The sequence below is a fragment of the Sinocyclocheilus rhinocerous genome, unplaced genomic scaffold, assembly GCF_001515625.1.
Source record: "Sinocyclocheilus rhinocerous isolate Xijiao unplaced genomic scaffold, SAMN03320098_v1.1 scaffold106, whole genome shotgun sequence".
NCBI lineage: Eukaryota > Metazoa > Chordata > Actinopteri > Cypriniformes > Cyprinidae > Sinocyclocheilus > Sinocyclocheilus rhinocerous.
Genome location: NW_015633181.1, coordinates 1,784,545 through 1,803,000, shown reverse-complemented (window position 1 = coordinate 1,803,000; position 18,456 = coordinate 1,784,545). Strand labels below are relative to the sequence as shown.

At 36.8% G+C, this 18,456-nt stretch overlaps 1 protein-coding gene across 1 annotated transcript in view; it reads right to left on the bottom strand.

Moving 5' to 3' along the window:
* Positions 1 to 8,821: 8,821 nt before the first annotated feature.
* The window catches only part of LOC107743430 (Down syndrome cell adhesion molecule homolog), a 42,324-nt gene continuing 32,689 nt past the window's right edge, over positions 8,822 to 18,456 (bottom strand). The window contains exons 20-31 of the mRNA XM_016556659.1: positions 17,455 to 17,572; positions 17,013 to 17,173; positions 16,814 to 16,912; positions 15,353 to 15,541; positions 14,951 to 15,241; positions 14,689 to 14,865; positions 14,468 to 14,498; positions 12,607 to 12,722; positions 12,337 to 12,504; positions 12,054 to 12,251; positions 10,736 to 11,038; positions 8,822 to 9,268 (exon numbers count right to left, since the gene is read on the bottom strand). Of these exons, the coding sequence (XP_016412145.1) occupies positions 8,919 to 9,268; positions 10,736 to 11,038; positions 12,054 to 12,251; positions 12,337 to 12,504; positions 12,607 to 12,722; positions 14,468 to 14,498; positions 14,689 to 14,865; positions 14,951 to 15,241; positions 15,353 to 15,541; positions 16,814 to 16,912; positions 17,013 to 17,173; positions 17,455 to 17,572 (2,201 nt within the window). The 3' untranslated portion in view covers positions 8,822 to 8,918. The remainder of the gene's footprint in view (positions 9,269 to 10,735; positions 11,039 to 12,053; positions 12,252 to 12,336; positions 12,505 to 12,606; positions 12,723 to 14,467; positions 14,499 to 14,688; positions 14,866 to 14,950; positions 15,242 to 15,352; positions 15,542 to 16,813; positions 16,913 to 17,012; positions 17,174 to 17,454; positions 17,573 to 18,456) is intronic.

Below are 18,456 nucleotides of genomic sequence, written 5' to 3'. Positions count from 1 at the left end.
TGATTGGGGGTGAGGGTGGGGGCAGATGAAAGGTGAAAAGGCAATTTGCCTTTTGCTATCATCTGTCAGGAATACAATGTGATATTTTGGTTTCCCCCAGTACATAGATTTTTTTTTCAATACAATACTTTCCTTTTACAATACTTTTATTTTTTGATAAATATGAACAGACTTGTCTCATTAACATCAAGGTGTTTGAATATATCCACCTTAAAGTGTTAATCATTGTGTGACAGTATTTCCTCTGTTTAAGACCAGAAACCAGGGGGATTTATTGCCAAATGATCAAGAATGTTGCTCAAGGAAAACATCCTGTATGGCATCTGAAACTAAGATCATTAAGATTCACACACTTATTTAATCTTTTATCTCTATTGTGTTTTGACTGATATTGTGTTTGTGGTTTATCATTATCATCTTACACAAGTCAATGTTTTTTTTTGTCATCAAGTGGTGTATTGTAATATTCCTGACACCAAACAGTTGGAAATAATCATATGTGAACTCAATAAATATTGGGATGACCTCAGTGACTGATTTGATTATTTCACTGTATTTTTAATACCATCCGTTTTCCCTCCAACACTGGCTGTGTCCAAAACCTATTATTTAAGGTTTAAGGCTATGACATGCTAAATCCATGTATATTTCTGGTTCTTGTTCAGAACTGGTTCAATAAAAAAAAGACAAAATATTTCAATAACTGTTCTCGCACATGCATTATTTTCTGCCAAATTTGGTGGAGGAAAGATTTTAGAAGGTGTATTTGGAAAAACACAGACACTGCTTCACCCAAAGCTGCCAGAATATTCAAATCGCTTGGAAATAAATCTACGAAACAATCATATGTATGTGGTACCTATAATTTGTGAAGTGTATTTAACATACACTAAATCCAACACATCTCTAAAACAAGTACAGAATGTGTAAATAAATAATAAAAATACATTTTTACAACACTAGGTTGTAAGTGTGTCCCAATGGTTAATCAAAAGTTCGACACACATTTGCAGTTTAGAACACTTGGGCCAAATACAGGAAATATGTCATGTAAGTAGACAAGTGGTCAATTGCAAAGACCAATATTTGAAATGGACACCCAAACAACGTACACCTCCCTTCATTTCACCAAATTCACGAACATAGTACGCAACACAGGCAACTCTCTGTCAATCCTGTGCTGTTACTATAGCTAATACTACAATAACAGTTTATCTTGGCTGTGTGAAACAGCAAAACCGATGTTACTCACGTGTGGAACAGAAACAAAGCAACCTCGGCGTCCGTTTTCAGGCCTTCCCGCTGGTCTCTCCTCCAGCGCGTAACCCTTCTTTTTCCAGTTAGCTAAATTCCTCTGACCTTTTCCTCTTTGGTAATAATGTCTCAACCATTTCTCTTTCTACAAAACTCCCGCTGCTCACACTTTCTCCTCCCCATCATGAACGTAAAAACACCCCCTATTGCTGAGTAGTTAGCAAATATTCACAGAATTGTTTTATTTCAATTTTCAAAAGTGTTTCTCAGAAATCCTTACTGCACCTTTAAACGTCGCGACCTTTATTTTAATGAATGCAGCGTGCGGCACCATTCATTCATACGCGCAGGTAATTCGTCCACATTGTGCGTTTTTATTTTCTTCTCATTTTTAGAGAAATTATTTCTACAATAACACAGTCATGTAGTCTGTAAAATAATAACTTTATGCAGAGTAAACTGATGACAAGGATATTACCTAATTTATTTGGCGTCCTAAGCATCCATTCGAGCTAAGGTCAGATTTATTTCAGTGAATCAGTTGGTGTTAAATGTCCTCGATGGAAATTCTGATTCATTGTATTGAATCGGTTCGTTCAGACGGTTCTAAATGAATACATTCCAAAAGATCACTGATTCGAGTTTAACCCATTAAATCCAAAAATTTTTTCCCAGACATGAAAATATCCAAATGATGTGTCAGTAGTAACCCCTTGAAATAGTCAGGTTTTTTTATGGAAAAGTGTGTGAAAATTTGTGTTTTATGGTCGGCCACAATTGTGACCGGTGGGATAATGTGTATACCGAATCAACATATTTCTGCAATCATTTTAAACCCTGTTTCGTCACATTCTAGGGTTGTCATTATGCAGAAAAACCCTTATACAACACTGATAGTGCTGAGTACTGAGATAAAAGACAAAAAAATACAACCATCATATTTCAAAAATGTTAATTTATTGTAACATATCATAACATTGTTATATTAGTGGAACCAGTATTGAAACATCAATACTGTAACTTTTTTGTAACATTTGAACTTTCAGTTTAGTGCAGTATTCACTGTAACTTTGTCATTGCAACATATTTTAGTGCAACATTCACTAACAACTGCAATTGGACGTATACCTAAATGCACAGCAGTCACTATTGTTGCCATCAACACGTTTACTCATTCTATGACCACACTCAACAAAACTAAATAATTGTGAATTCATATATTAATACTAGACACCTTAAAGATAATATGTACCAAAAATCTTTGTCATATCTTTATGTTAACATACTTTACTAAGCTTTTGTTTTGGAGCTTTGATGATATCATGGTGCAAACAATAAGGAGACTGCTCTAGTCATGTGTCAATTTGCACTAACATATTTAATTGAGACACTTTATTCTTTCTATATTTGCAGGAAATGCACAAAAACACCAGTCAGTAACATTTTTAGAACTTTATAAACAAAAACCTTCTTTATGGTCACTATTGTGACCGATGGGATTAAATGGGTTTTAAATCAGTATATAAATGGGTTAAATCAGGACTCAGTTAGGATGTTTTCTAGTTCTTAGTTATATTTAGGTGTAAATGTATCTTCTCACATTTCGTGTTGTCACTGTAATTGAGGTTGCTCATTAATGCAAAAGCACTCCCTGATATAATTACTAATTATATAATTGGATAGTTATATATTCCCTTAAGTAGCTTCAGTGTAATAAGATACTTTTTTGCAAGCTTTAAAAAAGAGCTTCACCAACAACATGGGAAAAATGTAGTTTGAAATACACAACAAATGACTCTTATGAGACGGACCTTTTTAGTAAATTAAGAATTTGGGAATTCAGGAAATTGTTAAAATTCTTCATGATTTGCATACTTTGAACAAAAACATTGAAAGATACAGAAATTAACTGATATTTTTTTCAACATATGATTCTATTTCCTGGTTATCTCCTTAAAATTCACTGGTGCATTAGATTAAAAGCCAATCTAAAACTAGTGTCCTCAGGCGGTACCTTCATTCAAAATGCTATCCGTTAAGTCATCGATTGGGCAGTGAGGCAGCTGGTTCTGTTTCGGACACAGCCATTGTGATGAATTCATTCTGGACCCAAGTCTTGGTTTATTGATCTGTGAAAGTGATTCAATTAATTACTTTAATGAATTAACACTCATTTAAAATAGAGCGAGAGAATGAGAAGACAAACCCATCTCATCAACAGCTTGCTGACCACTATAATCTTATAAAACTATGCTGAAAATCAACTATTTTGTGGTGTAATTCCAGTATGTGCAGCAAATGCTGAGCTCTGTGAGTCATGTATAGGTGGTTTCAAAGAAGTTCAGAGAAAAATCCTCCTCATGGGTCTAATTACGGTAGTTTTTCTGTTCAGAACCACATGCTGAGGTCTGACAGGTTCATTAGGTTTCAGCTGGGAGGGGGTGTTACACTCTGATGTACGCAGTAAAGGAAAGAAAACACAGAGGGATTCAAACTGATCCAAAACAAAAGTTATTGCTCACACAGGAAAAATATTGAGATGAAACGTTTATTAATCTGTATTGCTCACACCAAACTATACACACTGAAAATAATGTGAGCAGTCAAACAGCCTGTGAATGTAAAACCCGATCAGTTTTACAAGTCCACATACAAAAGTGATGCTCTTACTACCATACTACTATTACTATACCTGAATACCCAAGGCAAAGTGCTTGACTTGATCTTCCATTTTCAGTGAGGCTAATGAACAGAAAGTAAATATCAGCCTTGATTTGAATGATTTTAACTCATTTTTCATGAGTGAAGCTATGTTCAAGCATACTACTCTTACTTTTTCGCTATACAGTTAATATGTTGTACGCAGTATGCAAATGCTTTGTATGTAGAGATGACCTACTAAATTTGTCAAAATGTGCAGTATACAGAACTTACCTCATGACATATTGCATCCCATAATGCAATGCGCTCAATTTGACCTTTTCCATTTTTAATGTTGCTGACATTTTAGTTCATCAGGTTTACAAAAGTAAAAATATTTTTACTCAAAATATCACTAAAAATGCAAAATAACCATTTTTATTTCCAACATGACAAAACTACACTTAGATGTCACTTGAAACCTGATGACGTCATGTAACAGTGTAGTATACAGTAGGCAGTATACAGTGTATACTGTATAGTATTCATCAAGTTAGCACCAAGTCAGTGTTTTTTATATAGAAAACTGGATTAAAAATGCAAAATAATTTCTAAAATACTATGCTAATGCTAATGTTTATAATGGGTGCTTCTCAAACGGAAGGACACATCCTTGTAAGGCTGCCACATGATAAAGCTCCATCAAAAGACGACTCAATTTGAAGGATCCTTTGTAGGCCGTCTTCGATTCGCATCCTTTATTCAGCCTTTTTTGAAGGATGCATAAAGTGTATCCTTCAATCGCTCACATTCTTTAGGTACAGATTCCAGTTCACGAAAAATTCATTAGCTGAAAATGGATTGACACTGAGCTTGTTCAATTTTAGTATGTTATGCAATGTTATGTTATTCTTCAAATGATAATTTTAATAGTATTTTTGTGCTATGACCACAGAGTCGGAAACATTTATGACGTAGCCATGCACACTTACTAGACCATATCATTCCAGTTTTAATGCTGAGAAGAACTCTAACCTTGAAGCCTCAGAAGGACTAGGGAGAAGCACTTATTTTTCTAATGCATAATAGTTGCACAATTCACATACTGTTTCACATTTTCACACTTTTTAATAAAACTGCAGTATACTACGCAGTATGCCAATATTCCATTGAGATCACGGCCTAATTGTTCTCAAACCGAAGCAATGAAGATTAATCAAACAGAATGAGAGGAACTCAGCCAGGTTCTGTTCATTCAGAAGCCATCAGTGTTGTGTTGCTGACAGCTGTGTGTTTCTGAGAGATCAGAATTCAGCACACTGCAGCTTTATTTATGGTGGTGGTTAATAACAGCTGAGCGAGAGACCGTCTATAAATATGTGCCAGCGACGCTTAATTTGTTGCACACTTCAGACGAAGATGGAGAATATAGCTGTCACAATGACTAACGTGTTCCCCCATTACCCACCGGGCTGACATAGCATTATAAACCCAATTTCTGTCCAAGTGCTCCAGGAAGAGTGGCTGTCTCCGGCTATTCACTGAAAGCTTCTGAATCAATACAGCAATCTGAGAGTCGCTCACGCTCTTTGAAGGCCACATGGGAATTCGCTCACCAAACGACAGACTGCAAGCAAGGTACAGTGGTCTAGAGGGGCTCAACAAAATTAGAATAGTCAACAAAAGATGAAAACAACATTAATTGTTTTTCTGCCAACTAACTTCAGGTGAAGTATGCACTCCTAAATTAAGGAAGAGAATTAGCATTTTTGAGTCATAGTTCCTTTGGGAATTCCCTGTGGTGGTATAATTTATGTTGAAGAATAAAATGTAAGTTTCTTCAGGTAACGCTAACCACAGGTCTGATTTTACTTTTAAATCCAAAATCGCTATTGTAAAAATCTATAGGAAACAGGGAACCATAGTTTTTCCCATTCAAGTTGACATCAAGTAGCCAACTGTTGTGATAAAAATAAATCTGTGGTATTTTGTATTACCACACTCTTATAAGACCATAAATTAAATAAGAAATGTACAAAAAAAAAATGATGGAAAGATTATTAAACTTTCTTATACTGTTTTAAAAAGATTTCATATTAATATAATTTTACACTAGTAAATATCTAACTGGTATCTTGATGGAAACTAGGCCAACCGTTTACAGTTTTTCAAAATCAGTTGTAAAAACACTGCATTCAAGGTAATTCTGCTGTGTTGCAGCTTAATTTCATTTGTGTTGCAAATTTTTGTGTTACTGATACTTTTATGCTAATATTACGAAAATTGTTTGCAGGACAATAGAAATAAGTGCAAAAAAATTAAGCCACAAGCCTGGATCCAGAATCAAATCACTTTGTTTTTTTGTACAAATAATTAGGCAACAACATTTAAAAATATTATGAGGGCATGTGTTGCTGACTTTGTATTACAAAATAGTATTCCTAAATTTCAGTGGTTGGGTTGGTATCATCATAATAATGCTTTGTCCGGTGAAAAGTCGTCTTCTCTGAATCAGGAGAGAAATATGCACAGATTAAGCACCATTTACAAAGGAAAAGTTATAAACAAATATGTTATTGGATTTTGATGTGAATTTTTCACTGGAGAAAACGTTATTAAGGATTATGTATTATGGGTATTTCAGCAAGATGAGATAGTTTAAAGTTAAAATGCCTTACTTTTTTTCACTTCACAAGATGTTAACTGATGGACGTGTAGATTATGTCATGTTTCAATAATTTTCATGTGGATTATTGAGATGTTTTTATCAGCTGTTTGGACTCTCGTTCTGATGGCACCCATTCACTGCAGAGGATCCATTGGTGAGCAAGTCATGAAATGCTACATTTCTCCAAATCTCTTCTGATGAAAAAACAAACTCATCTATATGATGGCCTGAGGGCGAGTAAATTTTCAGCAAATTTTTAGGTGAACTATTCCTTTATTGCACATCTATTTTGACTTTTTTTATGTCCATTTGTGACTGACTCGTGGAGTGATAATTTAGCAGATTCCCATATTTAACTGCAGTTGTTACACTTGAAACTTTTCAGTGTGTATGTGGCCATTGGTCATCCAGCATGAATAATAAATGCATTACAGAAAGCCAGCATATACCATAATCACTTTCAGTTCAATTTGTGGCTCATTTCCTTTGCATTGATTATTTCCATTGTGATGTGGACTATTTGTATTGTGGTTTATTTCAGGTTCATTACAGACTATTTCTAACTTTTGTTTGCATTGCTAATGTTCTGTTGCCCCCTTGGGTCACCGTAGCTGAGGAAAATCAGCACACCAACAAGAAAAGGAAAGTTCTGCTTCGTCTCAGGAGGATGTGCGGTTCTACTTTCATTGTGTTCCTCTGTCTCTCATTTGATTATGATTTCCAACTCGAAATGTCTCTAGTATTCATCCAGATAATCCAGTGTCTTTGCTGTGATTAAAGCAATAGTTCACCCAAAATGTGCCGTTCCAAACCCTGTATGACTTTCTTTGTTCTGTGGAACACAAAAGAAGAAATACTGAAGGTTTGTAACGACATAAATGGGGTGAATTATTGCTTTAAGTTCATCTCTCTAAAGTGAATCCCATCTCGGTTTGGATATTAAGCTGTTCATTTTCACCGTTCATCACATACGCTCAGATCCCTTTATATCCCACAGCAAAATGAAAAGTGTTAACCAAACGGCCAGATTCGTTTGGGGATCAACCTTTTATTAGTCGACAGGATTATCATGGAAAATCTTTTCTGGAGTGTCACAACTGTGAGCACTCTGCTGAAAAAGAAAAAAAGAAATAGAAAATAATGTGGAAAAAAAAACATTTGTAAATGAGTAAAGTAAGGACAATAGATTTATCTAATCAAATATAGTGAAATATCATCTCACAACTCTTCAACATAACTCTCTCTGCAAGACAGTTTGGTGCAGAGCGGCAACAATAACATATTGCTACCATGCAGCCCATAATCATATAGAACTGCTTGTGGTTCTTTATGAATATTATCATAATTGTTATTCTTTTAGGGGATCTCTTTAGATTGTCTTAGTTTCCCTGTAGTGCAGCATGTCTGCAATGCAGCAAAAATAAATCTAATGAAGAGAGAGCGTGCCCTGAAGACACCTTTCTAGTGCACTACACTTAGGTGGTGAAAGAGCCACACTGTCAGTGCAGTAGGTGGTCCGGTCTCCCCCCATGCATCAGGCTAAATCAACCTTTGCATCCACTGCAGCGGATTTACATCTGAATCTGTCATTTCATTCGCTCTGACTCTCAGAAGCTCACGTCATGGGCGAGATACAGTACAGTAGAAAGCAAACGTGGTTCATGGATTTTCATATTGCACCATTAGAGAATGGAACACAAATAATCATCAGTCAGAACTTGCTTTTCTAGGTTAAACAAGATATGTGCAAACATGACTAAAGGACTTTATTAACCAAATAAAAATTTTTCCCTGTAATACTCACAAATAAAAGTGATTTCTCATTTTATATATATATATTTTTTTATATATTTATACTCGTAAGAATACGAAATCTTCACATTTGAATATTTTCGTAGTCAAAAAAATTCTGGGCTGGACCCTCCAGCGGTCTTTATTCATACTGTCATCTTCATCTTAAATTGGTTCGTCCTCATGCACTCCCAGGATTTTTTCGAAATAGATCGGTGACAACTTTGGACCAATGGAAATCACTCTCACGCTTTATCTCAAACTAATTACACAAAGAAATTTTAGTAAAAAAAATGAAAATGGATTCCCATTCATTAGTTGGTGCACACTAACTGCTAAAATAAGTGAATCAGTAAATCATCATGGTCATCATAATTAATATTCATAATAATAAAATCATTTTGGCAATCTCTGGGTGTGTGGAGTTCTCTTTAAGAAGTGAATTCACTGTTTAAAAAAAGCATAAAATAAAGAAACTGTTAGGAGTAGAAGTGGAAACATATATACAACCGCGCATGAAGAGTTCGCTTTTTGCTCTTGATGGTTTATTTTTGTCCGATCTTTGTTATACCAGTGTGTAGGACTTTGTGTAGGGATTGTTGCTCTGTTTTACGTGTCCTCTGGAGTCCAGCAGTGATTCCTGGGAGGTGCTGATTTTGGCAGCCTGTGCCAAGTCCGTTCCGGCCTCTCTCTGCGGAAGCGTCGAGGCTGTGCCCGGCTGCCACTGCTGCACGTCCCTGCTGGTCGGCACCTCCATGGGCGTCGGCTCCAGCAAAGCGGGACGCTTCAGCGAGCGAGTCTTCTGCGGCTCCAAACAGGCCTGGCCCATCGCCACCTCCCGAGACGCTCCTGACACACCCCGGTTCAAAAGGAAGTCCATCCGCAGGTATGGAGGCAGGTGTACGAGCTCCCCTCCTGCAGGATAAAGAAAAAGACTTTGTCAGCATGGCAATTCAACTCGCAACTGTTAAAAAAGTATGTTCTATATAGTATAAACATGGGTAGTGTGAATGAAATTTGAGCGTACTACATCCACCATGTTGTCACATTCTCGTGACCTACCAGCGTCAGTTGCGTCATTTCACTGCCAATCACAACTCCTCTCTCGTGGCTTCATGGGATAGTAAAGTGTCCATCGAATGCGCACTCTTGGCAGAAGTAGCAGTTCATCAAGGTACTTTCTGCCTACCAATTTTGAGTAGTATGAATTCTGACATACTGTTTTTCGGCCGTATTGTTTTCCACATGCTATATAGTATGGAAGTAGGCATATTCGGATGCAGTGCCTCAGATCGAGTCTTTGATAATTCACACTGCGTGATTGTCACTCGCGTGAACGAGCACCGATTTGCCTCCGATTTCGGGCATTTGTCGGCGATTTCGCAAAACCTGTCGGTGAGTGAAAAATCGGGCTAAAATCGTGCAGTGTGAACTCGCATTAATGTTTTTTAGCTTCTTGCAGCATAAGCACCTCATTTTTTCCCTGCAAAAAATAGACTTTAACCAGCTGGTTAGCCGGTCTTAGATGGTTTAACCTGGTCTCTGAGTTTAGCCAAGCTTCTGTTTACCTGGTTTAGCTGGTCTCCCAGCCTGACCAGCTAAAAAGTGCCCAAAATCACTCCCAAACCAGCCAGCAGACCATCCAAACCAGACTGGGGGACCAGCTAAGGATTATGCAGTTTTTTTTTCAGCACGATTGGGTCAAATTACAAGATGAGCACGCTCTTCTCGTGAAGCGGTCTGAGAAACTCTATTCTCAACTGACTTTGAATGGAGTTTGATGTTAGAATTTTGCTAATCTAAGAATGTAATACTCTAAACATTTTAAAAGCGCACAGAAATATTGTGTAAAACTGACATTTTAATGAGATTGAGCTATGTTTTTTTAATTTTTTTTATCAATATCACAATCCATTCTGGAATTGCCTCATCCACAAAGGATACATGCATTTCTGCCTTAGATTTTGGTTACATTTTAGAAGACAGCATAATTTAGGCTTTATGTGCGGTCAAATTAGTGACATTTTGTGGGGGAGAAAGATCCATTGTCAATAATTTAGGAAGTATTCAGCACAGCTCACAAAGAAGTCACTCTCAAACCAAGCTGCTTTCTGTTGGTTAAGTGGCAACCAACTTGAAACTGTTGCGAAATTGGAAATCATTCGCATTCACACAAAATTCCAGATTGCTTTTGTGAATTCCTTTTGGAATGACTGGATTTTGCCCCAAAAAAACAAAAACAAAAACTCATCTTTAGAATGCATATAATTCCTGAAAATGCTAGCTTCACCAGCTTTTTTGATATTAACTCATGGTTATTAAGAACAGCTCCAATTGGCTGAAATTGAGTTTAGAGTCATTACTTCCCACCAGCAGTCTCACCTGGTCTGTGGGCCTTGGGTACGGCCATGTTTATCACCCTGCAGACGTCCTGGGGTTTGGGTGGTGAGGCAGTGAACCTGCAGATGCCTGATTCTGACGGTGTACTGGAGGTCAGACTGTCCGTGTAATCGTTGGTGCCTGCGGTCATCTGCTCAGAGGATGTGTCTGAGATGAAGCACTCTGTGATGGTGAACTTGGCGTGTCGTAGCTGTTCCTCCATCTTGGCATGTTCATAGGCTCTGGCCAGCTCCTCATACGTAGAAGACGCGCTCTCAGTGGAGACCATGCTGCTGCGAGCACGGTCTGAACACAGCGGGTCAGAACTCATTATTAACAATAGGAACTTCTAGCATGTATTAGCTTTGATATGATACTTGATATGATTTTATTGCTGATAAAAAAAATTGACACTGAAAATTTTGTGATCATTTAAAATGATTTTTATTATCTGGCCATTGAGTATCTTTTGAGAAGAAATAATTTGATTTTTTTTAAAAAATGTTTTTGAAAGACATCTCTTATGTTCACCAAGGCTGCATTTATTTGATTAAATATATAACAGTAATATTGTGAAATATTGTTCCAATTGAAAATAATTGTTTTCTATTTTAATATATTTTAAAATGTAATTTATTCCTATGATGGAAAAGCAGAAATTACTCCAGTCTTCAGTGTCACATGATCCTTTAGAAATCCTTCTAATATAATGAGATTTGGTGCTCAAGAAACATTTCTTGTTATTTTTGTGAAAAAAACATGATGCATTGTTTTTAGGATTCTTTGATGAATATAAAGTAAAAATAAATGTAATTTAAAAAATAATAATAATAAAATAAAAATAAATTAATTAAAATCTTACTGACCCCAAACGCTTGAACAGTATTGTATTTTAATAAAATGCTGATAGACGACTGAAGTTAGATTAATTTTACACATAATATTCTATAGAACTGTCTGTTACAATAAATCTGTTCAGAATTTATTGAATGATTCGATTGAGTCCATAAATATCATGGATGTTCCTGCATGCCATTTATATGCTTTAAAGTGGTTTAAGTATGTAAACATTACTGTTTATTTCTTTGTAGTTTTATATTCATGCATAAAAAAATGTAATACCATTCTTTATGGTGTTCATAATTTTTTTTTAAAACAGCAAGCACATAAATATTAAGAAATATACTAAATATTGTAAAAAGGCTGATAAGATAATTTTAGTACCCAGCTGTAATGACGCGTCAAGCCAACAAAAAAAAAACCTAACAAAAGCTCAAGATGTACATACAGTGTAGGCTGGTTGTTAGTGTAGCAGACTGACCTGTGTCCTGTGATGGACTGACACTATAGCTGTCGCTTTCTTTGTCCACTGAACCGGCCACTCTGGGTGTTCCCAGCCTCCAGTCCGTGCTGAGAGTGTGGACGGAGACAGGAGGGTGGGGACGATTCAGCGTCCACTGACTGGCATAGCGGTTACGGGCTGCAGGACCAGCTTTAGCTGTACGGCGAGAAGTGGGATCTGGGGATGGTTCCGAAATGCTCGGTTAAACAGTATGATCAAATAGCCACTCTATTATTTATGTGTTAAGAAGTTTCTTTCTTACTCGACAGACTGCTCTTGCTCGTCCCAGGTCGGACGTCAGAGACGTCCACCAGCGGGCCTGTGGCCTGCGATAGAGACTGATAGTGGACAGAGTGCGTAACGGTAGCCGACTTCTGTTTGGCAGTTTCTCCGAAATCGTTATCCGTCAGTAGCACTGTTGATCTGTCGTCTAACAGGGAAGGGAGAGATGGAACTATTAGAGATCCCTATAGTATCATTCTTGCTCAGACAAATGTTTAGGTTTTAATATGGTTCAGCGAACACGACTCACCCACTGTTTCCATGGTGTCTCTCTCTTCGATGAGCAGCTGCGCTCGGGGAATGTCGATGTGCATGCGGAGGGTCTGCTGTTGTTTGTTCATGGTATCTGAAGGCCTTGTATTCTTACTGGAGGAGAACACAAACAAGCCTGAGAATAACATCTCCGCTTATACAAAGTCAGCATGACATGTGAGCCAACAAAGGAATAGTTCATTATTTGCTCACCCACCTATATGATTTTTTTCCTCTGTGGAACGCAAAATAAGATATTTTAAAGAATTTCCCAGCTGCAGTTTCAATATAATGTAAGAATATGGTAACCAAGGACTGTCAAACAAAAAAGTCAATGTAAAAGCATCCTAAATCTATAAAATCTTCTGAAGCAACAGCCTTTTGTGGTTTATTCATTACACAAATCTGTTTATTATTGATTAAATTCTCTATAATGTTCTTTAGAACTGTCTGTTACAGTGAATCTGTTCAAAAAGCTGATTCTATTGCTTTGCTTCCGAAGATTTGGAATATAGCGAGTCGTATGAACACCTTGATGGTGCTTTGTAATAAAATGCTGATAGAATTTGATTCGTTTGTGCAGAATATTCTTTAGAATTGTCTATGACAGTGAATCTGCTCATGGAAACTGATTCAGAAGATTTGGAATGACAGAAGATTTGGAATATAGTGATTCATATGACCTACTTGATGCTTTTTAATAAAATGCTAAAAGAGTTTGATTCGTTGACGTTAGATACATTTGTGCATAATTATATCCATTACAAACAGTTCTGGAAAATGATGGTGATTTTTAACAAAATGCTGATAGAGTTTGATTCGTTTGTGCATAATATTCTTTAGAACTGTCTATTACAGTCAATCTGTTCAAAGAAATTGATTCTAGTGTTTTGTTTAAGAAGATCTGGAATATAGCGAGTTGTATGAACTACTTGGTGCTTGCTTTTTAATACAGTGCTGAGAGAGTTTGATTAATTTGTGCATGAACTGTCCATTACAATTAATCTGTTCAAAGAAACTGATTCTGTTGTTTTGCTCCAGAAGATTTAGCATATGTGACCCTGGACCACAAAACCGAAATTGAGATTTATACATAATCTGAAAGCTGAATAAATTCGCTTTCCATTGATGCATGGTTTGTTGTTGATAGGACAATATTTGGCTGAGATACAACTATTTGAAAATCTGGAATCTGAGGGTGCAAAAAAATCTAAATATTGAGAAAATCTCCTTTAAAGTTGTCCAAATGAAGTTCTTAGCAATGCATATTACTAATCAAAAATTATGTTTTAATATATTTACAGTAGGAAATTTACAAAATATCTTCATGGAACATGATCTTTACTTAATATCCTAATGATTTTTGGCATAAAAGAAAAATCAATAATTTTGACCCATAAAATGTTTTTTTGGCTATTGCTACAAATATACCCCAGCGACTTAAGACTGGTTTTGTGGTCCAGGGTCACATATAGTGAGTCATATAAATGACTTAATGGTGCTTTTTAACAGAATGTTGAGTTTGATTCACTTAAGTTTGATCCATTTGTGCATAATATGCTTTGGAACAGTTACAATGAATCTGTTCAAAACACTGATTCAATTGTATGGCTTCAGCAGATTTGGAACAGTGACTCGTATGAACTACTTTTATAATGCTTTTAGTCATTTTGGATCATTATGCTCTCACTGAGTGGAAAAGAGCAGCTCAGAGATTATTCAAAATATCTTATTTTCTGTTGCATAGACGAAAAAAGATTATATGGTTTTGGAATGAAATGAGGGCGAATAAATGACAAAATTAGAATTTTGGGGTGTTTATGCTTTAAAAAAACGAAACTGAAAATCATCATGTTTACCTCATAAGCATTTCAGCCAAACTCTTTGCATCTGTGGAAAAAACAATAAGCTTTAGTAACATACACTGAAAATGGATCTACTATCGAGTCATGAAAAATAAGGCTGATAGGAGTAAAATCTCAAATGGTAACATATGCTGTCTGTATTTACGCCTACGAATCTACACCTTCTCTTTGAAAACGCTCTGATCTGTAGCTAAGAGCTGTGAAAACCATCTGACCCCTGAGCCGCTTCAGCCTCTGCTCTCTCCTCCTCCTCCTCAGCACCATCAGCAGGACGAAGAGCAGCACCATTCCCACCAAAATGCAAGAGATCGTCACCATCATCTTCATCCCCTCGTTGCTGGTTTTCTTCACCGGGTCCTTCACCGCCGTCTTCACCAGCGGAGGAATGGTGCCTTTTGAAAACACATGTAATATTTTAAAGCGCAAACAAAAAATATTTGAATTTATTGTAAAGGTGATCCATCAAACTTCGCTTACTGCCGTCGTAGTTCAAAGTAGCAAATTTGACACGTTTCTCAGCCAACCCCGCGCTGTTGTACACCTTCATCTGCAATTCGTACCAAGTGGCTTCCTGCAGGTCCTGGAGGTTGAAGCTCTTCGTAAGAGACGTGCGCTTCACTTTGGTCCACACAGGGCTGTCCAATGGACGGTATTCCAGAGTGAAGGAGGTGATTGGACAACCGCCATCATTCCAGCCAATCAGGTTGAGTTTGACACATGTTCCGTTAATGCTATTAAACAGCTCCTGCTCTTTGGAGAACTGTGGCTCTGTGATGGGTGAAGACGATGAAGGAGAACAGGAAGGGTGTTCGTGATCACTACTTTGAACAATTACACACAATTATTTGAGAAATTGGGTTTACAGAACAAAATGCACACCTTTCCCATGAGTCTTTGCTTCAATTATCTCACTGATTCGGCCTGGACCAACAGCATTCTGGGCCGTTAGCGTGAACTTGTACCAGGTGCCACAGTTGAGGTTCTCCAGACGGTAGGAACGCTCGCTAGGACTAATGGAAATACTTCCCCACTTCTCACTGTTGTCCTCTGAGTATTGCAGAATATATCCTGCATGAAGACAGACACGGAATTAATTCATAAAAACAAATCTTTGTTTTAATTTATTTGATTCTTTAGGATTGACTGTCATTTTTCAAGCAATGCAATTGGATCCATTTGTTCAATGCTCTTTATATCCAGCTCATCCACATCAGTTGCTATAGTAATGACTTCATCCGAGTTGTTTTCTTCCACACCGAGTTGCTGTCAGTGTGACAATGGAGGACGGATTCATTGTAGACATTGCTGTATTTTACGCATTTAAACATGTTGTGCCACTTTATATTTCATTTACTAATGCAGAATGAAATGCAGTTTAAGTTTCATATTCTGACATCATGATATGAGGGATTTTACAGTATATCACTGTAATGGCAGTTATGTCAAATTGGTTTATATTTACATTACTGTTAAAAAGTTTGGGGGCGATAAGATGTTTTAATGTTCTGAAGAAGTCTCTTATGCTTACCAAGGCTGTATTTACTGAATCAAAAATACAGTAAAACAGTACTATTGTTAAATATTATTACAATTTAAAAAAAAAAATTTTTTATATGTAAATTATTCTTGTAATGCAAAGCGGAATTTTCAGCAGGCAGTCTTCAGTGTCACACGATCCATCAGAAATCATTCAAATATGCTGATTTTCTGCTGAAAAATGTCTTATTACTAAAGTTGAATACAGTTGTGCTGCTTAATATTTTTATGGAAACCATGATACATTTTTTTATGCTTCTTTGTTGAATAAAAGTACTAATTTCTTTCAAAAACAAACAACTTTTGAATAACATTTCTTTCTTATTATTCTGAATTTGATGGATACCAAACGAAATGGCCAGATTATTCATAAATAAATCCGTCAGTGCAAAAACTGATGCAGATTATGTAATAACAGAGTTTAAAAACAAAAACTAATTATGATGAAATTATAGTTTAGGCTCTAATTTGGATGAGCCACATTCAAAGCTTCAAGCCTGTAGGTACACAACTGTAATCACACATTAATTACATTTTATATTAATTTAAGGGAAAACATCTGATTTTAATTGGATTTTAAACCACCCATGAATGCGTGGACTGGGTTTCTAAAAATGTTAAAAACACAATATATATATTTTTTTTTTTGCCATTCCCGCTACAAAAACGAAACCGATTTTAATACAATATGCCCCAAAAAAAGAAAGATTTTTGCATCATGATCAGTTGAAAGATAGAACAGTTTTATTCTCTTTTTTTCTGTTTTGTTTTTCTCTGCTGAAGGTGGAACCGCTTCCGCCTCACCTCTAATGGAGCTCCCACCGTTGTCTCCTGGTATCCAGGACACAGTAATGGATGTGGTGGTTGTCTTGGTCACAGTGAGTCGAGGTTGGTCAGGGGGGACTGAAGATGATATTTATACAGTGAGAAACACTGCGTAATAACTGACACATTGAGGAGGCTATACAGAAAGGGCCCATCCTGCCCGACTCTCACACCTCACCTTGAACCTGAAGGTTCAGAATTATTTCGTCCGTTCCCCAGTTATTGCTAGCGACACACGTGTAATACCCAGAATCCTCTGCTTTCACAGTCTTAATGACGAAGCTGCCATTTCCATGGATACTGCGTCTTCCATCAATGACCGCAGGGGCCGGGCTCCCGCTGATGAGAAACAGTGTGAATCGTCAATGAGAGGGGCAGAGTTTGACATTTCCCAGCATTCCCCAGTGAGTGATTCTACTCATAGGTATTCAGATGCTTGTGTTTGCTCTTAATGAAAGGCTAGAGCTGCACTGCAGTATGTTCTTCACTATAAAACTGAACTCAGCATACATTGTTAGCATGTTTGCCTTAAATCACATGCTCATACTCATGTTAATATTGTTTTTGAGAGTGTATGTTCTGTACATTCTTGTCTGTGCCCATGAAATAGGTTTATTTACCTCTCTTTCAGCCATTTAATGGCAGGAGGCGGATCTCCGACCGCCCTGCAGGGTAAAATAACATCCCTCATCCATGGTGTTGTAACAGTACCACTGAAGGTGAGGATTTTGGCAGGAGCTGTTTAAAAACATTAAAAAACACCACAAGATTAAAATAACACCACAATTGATTATTTTATTGATTTATGAAAGCTTAACATCTCACAATTTTGGTGTAGAACACAATCATTGCAAATTACACCATCTTGCACTACCATTCAAAAGTTTGGGGTCAGTATTTTTATTTATTTATTTAAGTTACTACATTAGATAGCAGAATATTTTCTCCTCAAATGCTGTTTATTTCATAGAAAGACACAAAATATTTAATTCAAATGTGTTTAAAAGAATGACAAATTACACTTGTTAAAAGTTAAAAGTCATTGCTAAAATGGCTCAGAAAAGTGAAGTTAGATTTGCTAAAAGCTCCTGCAGCGTTTGTTCGCAGATGCCAATTGGTTTGATTTTTTATTTTATTTATTTATTTTTTACTGCAATGACATTCAGGGCCCTCTTTTAATGATCTAAGTGCATGGTCTAAAGCGCACGGCGCAATTGTGCTTAGGGCGTGACCGAATCCACGCGCCCGGCACATTGTCTAAAATGGTTGTCCCTATTCTCTTAATGAGTAATGGGTGTGTTTTGGGCATAACGTGCCATAAACAAATCAGTCTCATCTCCCATTCCCTTTAAAAGCCAGTTGCGCTCGCGCCATGGCGGATTCGCTATTTACATGGCGGAATTTACAAGCGGAAAAACTGAACGCTTCTCTAGTGAGGGAACGGATCTGCTCGTGCGCGTGATTCTGATACATGCAAAGACTATCCATTATGACACGTAGGCATTTTTATATTTATGTACACAGTAATAATCATTTACATTTTAATCCTTTAATTTGTAATTTTTTAAAAATGTTTGTGTGCTGCTGCGCATCCCTGTGTGTGTAATAAGCAAAGTGTACGT